The 6,626-nt window shown below is 40.3% G+C and overlaps 1 protein-coding gene across 1 annotated transcript; it reads left to right on the top strand.

Annotated features, from left to right (window-relative positions):
- Positions 1–546: 546 nt before the first annotated feature.
- LOC146575221 (uncharacterized) lies at positions 547–5,328 on the top strand. Its single transcript, XM_085269838.1, has 3 exons — positions 547–1,514; positions 1,624–1,905; positions 2,401–5,328. Exons 1-3 carry the CDS (start codon positions 1,298–1,300, stop codon positions 3,429–3,431), a joined length of 1,530 nt encoding a protein of 509 aa, XP_085125964.1. The 5' UTR covers positions 547–1,297; the 3' UTR covers positions 3,432–5,328.
- Positions 5,329–6,626: the final 1,298 nt, after the last annotated feature.

Genomic DNA, 6,626 nt, shown 5'->3' with positions numbered 1-6,626 from the left:
TCCTTTCCGTTAATTTTTTCGTGATTTTGTTCCTTTCCTGTGATTGTCCTATTCGTCCTGCTCTGTCCTTGTTATGAGATCCTCCGTGACCTTTTGTGCTATGTTGCGTTTTATTGTGTTGTCAAGTGGAATTTGTGCACACTTTCCCGAGGTTTCTTCCCATCATCTGGCACCTGGGAGTTTTTCCTTGTCTTCCTAGAGAGCCAGCTTGGCCTGGGTCAGGAGCTCTATCACAGCAAAACAACAAAAAAAAGACTTTTATGAAAGAACGACTTGAATTTTGTGTTATTTAAAAACACGTATTTAATTATTATTCAGTGTTGTGTGTGATAGCAAACTGCCAGCCTTAAACCTGAAAAAAACTCACGATTTTATAGAACTAGACAATGCATTTCCTGAAGAAAATTTCAATGTAATGATTATTTATTAATACGTTTTGTATTCAGTATTTAGTTTTATAAAGTAAATGCTGACCACACAAGTTTCCTTCTGGATTAATAAAGTTTTAAAAAATATCTGTAAAGTGTTATGAAATATAAAAATGTTTTTGTTGAGAATATGTCCACACAAAATAATTAAATAGGGCATTTTCTGTTATTTAACAGAGGTTTTCTGTTTTATAATTACACTGCAGTTTGGACGACGAGCTTCTGGAACGTTTTTAGGCATTTGTTCACATTTTGCAATTTAAGCCCCAAGAAACATAAAGATTTTATTATTTTATTCCAGCAGCACTCCATTATCATGTACACTGTAAAATCTAACATTGTGTTTAATTAAAAAAATGTAAGGATATACTAAACTCAATTTTTATCAGTTTGTTTAAATAAGTTACCAGTAGTTTTTATTCAAAAAGCTGATCAACCCAGTTTATTTGAGTTGTCTTGAATTGGAAAAACTAAGTAAGCTAGAAATTTTGCTTCTCAGTGCAGGCTTTTAAAAGATATGGTTTGAAAATGCCATGTCACTGCTATCCTCCTCACTTTGCACAGATCAGTCTGCATGTTCATGGCACCCACATTTTTTTATTGCATTAGTTTGAGCAAACCTGGGTTCAGATGGAGCAGCTTGAGCTCAAGAGATAATTTCTGTGATTTTTTGCGTGATACTCTGGCTTGGAAGTAAACTGTTTTTGTACCTTCTTTCAGTTTAGAACCAGGTTTTGAACTTGCTAGCTAGCCAGCTTGTTAGCCTAGCATTAGCCTAGCGTTGCTGCTGCTTCTCAGCTCATGTTACGTAGAAAATTAACCCCAAGTGAAAAAGATAAGCGCAAAATCACAGACAGACAGTACGCAAAATGCCTATGTCCTGTTGTGTTTACGGATGCTCCAGTAGGTCGACCAGAGAAACTGATAAACGGTATTTTAGGGTACCAAAAATAGCCCAACGAAGAGGAGAAAAATGGAAAATTCTAACCGAAAAACGTAGGAAAAAATGGATTTTAAATTTACGTTTACAGTTGGGAGGAGCAGAGTCTGCCAATGCCCGTGTCTGCAGCGACCACTTCGTCAGAGGTAATGTTATGTTTGCAAACGAACTTATTAGCATTAGGTTGTCGTTAAATTCTCGTTTACTTAGTGCTTTTAAGTTAGTAGTCTAATATTGACTTGATTGGGACTATAGGCTGCCCAAGTGCTTTGGATGACGACGAGTCGGAGGACTGGGCTCCGACGGTCAATCTCGGCTACGAACGAAAACCCAGATCGGAATCAGTTCTCAAACGAGAGAAAAGAATGAAGCTTAAGGCAGAACAGCATCGATGTGCAGAGGCGATTTTGGATATGCAACAGACGGCTGAGAGCCCGGATTTGAGCCTAGTGACAGTGGAGAACCCCGAACTGCAGCTTCCAGCTGAGAATCCACAACCAGAAGACTTCAGTGTGAATGAGACATTCACTTATCCAGGTAAGATATTGTGCTGAGATGTAAAACAAACAAGAATCATGTCAAAGAGAAAAAGATGCCATTATCTGTAATGATTATGGTCCAAGTTACATATTACATGTTTGTGATTTTTTTTAATCACAGAGTAAATCCATACCATTTTATTCAGAAAAAAAGAAAAAGTGGCACTTATTACCGTCAGGCACACACCACAGGTTTTTGTACACTGCTATGGTTCTTATATTGCCAGATTCCAGACAGTCTCCTTTCACAGATAAGTAAAGATATCCGTAATGTAAGGTTTCTGTGGTGAGAAACATATAAATATATTTTTTGTTTAGACGCAACATGTTTTTTTGTTGATTAAAAAAAATAATTACATTAAATTAACATAGTGAATTAAACACATTACACCAGATTCTAATAGCCCACTAAAAAAACTCCTACAGTGAAAATGAGTAAAAATTGAGGTTGCCTCTATTATGCTGATTATGCTCCCCCACTGTTATATTGCAGGCTGTGCGGATGCTGGATGCCAGACAGAGCTGACGATGGATGACATCGAGAAGATGGAGGATGTTTTGAGACAGAACACAGCAGAGCTGGTTGATCTTCGGAGCAAGGCTCTGGACACACAGTTCAGCCAGGAGGCTTTTGAAAAAAATGAAGACAAGACAAAGTTCTACACAGGGCTCCCCAACTTCTTAGTTTTAATTCAGATTTTTGAACTGTGCGAGCCCTATATCACCTCGGGACCTATGTCTTTGTTGTCCAAATTTGAACAATTCATACTAGTTTTGCTGAGGCTGAGACTAAATCTGCCCCTGAAAGATTTAGCTTTCAGGTTCAATATTTCTCTGTCCACTGCTTCTAGAGTTTGGCATAAAGTAATTGACATACTTCATAAAAGGTTAGAGTTCCTAATTGAGTGGCCAGAGCGACATGTTCTTCAAGCTACGATGCCACTGAGTTTCAGACAGGCATTTGGATGTAAAGTGGCTGTGATTGTTGATTGCTTTGAAGTCTTTATTGAGAGACCATCTAATCTTCTTGCACAAGCTCAAACTTGGTCCAACTACAAGCACCATCACACTGTAAAATTTTTGATTGGTGTTGCCCCCCAAGGCTACGTCACTTACATATCTTCTGCCTGGGGAGGGAGAGTTAGCGATAAGCAGATCACAATAGAGAGTGGCCTCCTAAATAACTTGTTACCTGGAGATATTGTCCTTGCAGATCGTGGGTTCAATATTGGCGATAATGTGGGGTTTTACTGTGCTTCACTACAGACACCGGCATTCACTAAAGGGAGAAAACAGCTGTCAGCCTATGAAGTGGCAGAGACAAGGAAAATAGCCAATTTGCGTATCCATGTTGAGCGAGTCATAGGTTTAGTCAGGAGGAAATATCAAATTCTGCAGAGCAGGGCTATGCCAATAGAGAACATGTCCACAAAGCCAGGTGAGACACATGCATTGATCGACAAGATTGGGGTAATTTGTTGTGCCTTATCAAATCTCTCCGAGTCTGTTGTCCCACTGGAGTAAGGGGGGTGGGTGGTAATCAATCAGTTAAAAAAAATTAAATGTCTTGTCACTGTCACGGCTCACAGAAGGGGGTGGAGAGGAAGAGTAGTGTCCAGTATCTGCTGCTTGGCTCTGGTGATAAGTAGAACAGGGTAGAGTAATAGTAGTACCTAAGTCCTGACTCCTGATTAGTCTGTAAATGTTTTCAAATGAAATATTTTTCTCCAACTGTCAAATTGTGCTGGCAGTTTGTACAGTATTATACTGTGAGATGGATTGCAATCTATTTTGTTTATTTGTTTAAAAGTCTAATCTTGTAAATAAACCACCAATGTATTATTATGCTGCCTCAATAGCATTTAATCATTGTGTAGTGTTACACAACACTTAAATGACACAATTAAATGTACAATAAAATTAAATGACAATTTGTGCTCTAATGCTACGTCAGAGCAAATACAATAGCCAGAACTCATGACTACCATCAGGTCATAACAATATTCAAAATGTCATTATGTTGTCGTCCTTTTATCACATTACACATGTATGTTTGTAACTTGCTGTCCCAGTATTTCTGGGAGTATACTGTTTCTAAAAAAACACTCAACTTTAGGAATCGCATCATCCCAAAACTCAAGGTCAGGCAAAATCCTTTCAACAAATATGTCATTGCGGTTCCACACAACAAAGTCACAGTACTCTGCATTTGCAATGTGAAGCTGTAAAAAAAGTTACGTTTTTACTGTAACACCACAAACATTTTTAACAAAATATCTTCATAACTTGAAATGCAAATAGAAATTTTTAATTTAAAAATGTATCCACAAGTTTTGCAAACAACAAAGTTACATGCAATCTTTTACCTAAAAATGCAGCAAAGGCTAAAACCGGTGTTTGTGAAACCACGTTAATGACACCGTGTACAACCATTGGAGATGTGAGCAGGACAGACAGATCAATTGATGGAAAAGTGTGGACTTTATACTAGTTTTTAAATTGTGTTGATAGGCCACGTAAAACCAGAGTTATGCTAAAAATATATGCAATGTTTGTTTTTCTTCCTGAATACTATCGCTGTTTATATTTACTGCAAAAAGAAACAGTAAAAACTGCGTTTTATAAGGAAAACGTTCAAAAGCCTGTGAGCAAAAATCAAACCATTGAAATGTGAGAGATTTGAGACATTTAGCGCAAAACTTGTGTAGTGTAGTCAATAGTTTTGTTGTGTGTGTCAGAACAATGAGGCGACTGTTGAATGTTACAGGTGTTACAGGAGTGATACATCTCCTGTTGTTCTCCTTTATCTCATAGTGGACAGAAATTCCTCAAGTCATGCACGGCTCAGCTGGCTGCAGTGTTCACGCACATCTTCAACCTTTCCCTCTCTCTGTCTGTAGTCCCAGCCTGCTTCAAAATGGCCACCATCGTCCCTGTACCCAAATCCTCCACCATCTCCTCATTGAACGACTGGCGACCTGTAGCCCTGACCCCCATCGTAAGCAAATGCTTCGAGAAGCTGGTCAGGGACTTCATCTGTTCTGCACTACCCGACTCACTGGACCCTCTACAGTTCGCATACCGCCACAACAGGTCCACTGATGATGCCATAGCCCTGACACTACATACTGCCCTGTCACACCTGGAGAAGAGAGACACGTATGTGAGAATGCAGTTTGTAGATTACAGCTCAGCATTCAATACCATCGTTCCCTCGAAGCTGGACAGGAAACTGCAGGATCTAGGACTGAGCAGCTCCCTCTGCAGCTGGATCCTTAGCTTCCTGTCTGACAGACGCCAAGTGGTCAGAATGGGCAGCATCACCTCATCCCCCATCACACTGAACACTGGTGCTCCACAGGGGTGTGTACTGAGCCTTCTCCTGTACTCACTCTACACCTACGACTGCACGGCCACTAACAACTCCAACATCATTGTGAAGTTTGCGGACGACACTACAGTGGTGGGTCTTATCACCAACAGTGATGAGACGGCTTACAGGGAGGAGGTCAGCGCCCTGACCCACTGGTGTCAAGACAACCATCTCACACTCAACGTCGCAAAGACAAAGGAGTTGATAGTGGACTTCTGGAGGTGCAGAGAAGTACACACCCCCATCACCATCAACAGCGCTGCTGTGGAGAGAGTGAGCAGCTTCCGGTTCCTTGGTGTACATCTGGCTGAGGATCTTACGTGGTCAGTACACACAAACAAAACAGTGAAGAAGGCGCAGCAGCGCCTCTTCTTTCTCAGGAGACTGAAAAGATTCGGCATGAGCCCCCGCATCCTCAGGACCTTCTATCACTGTGCCATTGAGAGCATCCTCACTGGATGCATCACCACCTGGTATGGCAACAGCACCGCCTACAACTGCAAAGCTCTCCAGCGAGTAGTGCGGTGCTCTGAACGGATAATTGGAGGTGAGCTTCCCTCCCTCCAAGACATCTACAGGAAGCAGTGCCTGAGGAAAGCGGGGAGGATCATCAAGGACTCCAGTCACCCCAGCCATAAACTGTTCAGACTGCTTCCATCAGGAAGGAGGTTCTGCAGCATCCGGTCCCGTACCAGCAGACTGAGAGACAGCTTCTTCCATCAGGCCATCAGACTGCTGAACACTTCATAGACACCTCAGCTTCACTACTGGAACTTTAACATTATGCACTCCATACTGTACAGTAACGCCACTGTTTTGCACATGTCTCAACTCTGTATATTTTTATATATTTTATTTATTGTTGACTCTATTTAATTTGTAAAATATGTGTACACACACACACACACACACACACACACACACACACACACACACACACACACACGTAGAAAAATATTTAGTATACACATCCAGAAATGCATATACTATTATATATTGTACATATATTTATTAGTTTCAGATGTAGCCATTCTTGTATTTTGCTTGTTTACATTATTGTATTTTGCACAACTCTGTTGCTTGTGAAGCTCGCACACAAGAATTTCACTCACATGTGCTGTACCAATGTACCTGCACATGTGATGTGACAATAAAAGTGATTTGATTTGATTTTGATTTGAAATTATTTTTGGAGTGGCACAAATAATTTGTGTGGCATCAAATTTGATGCAGAACAGCTGATTGTTCTGTAAATAGTTTGAAATGTTTATTTAAAAAAACGCCTTGGCTGCATTTTAAGTAAACAGCTGCAAAAAACTTTGTTTGCATAGATCAGTTACTTTTTT

Source organism: Mchenga conophoros, linkage group LG4 (genome assembly GCF_057382185.1).
Source record: "Mchenga conophoros isolate Kocher_MC1m ecotype Shallow Benthic linkage group LG4, M_conophoros_male_GT1.1, whole genome shotgun sequence".
Taxonomy (NCBI): Eukaryota; Metazoa; Chordata; class Actinopteri; order Cichliformes; family Cichlidae; genus Mchenga; species Mchenga conophoros.
Note: the sequence above shows the minus strand (reverse complement) of the source record. Positions and strands in the feature narration are given on the sequence as shown.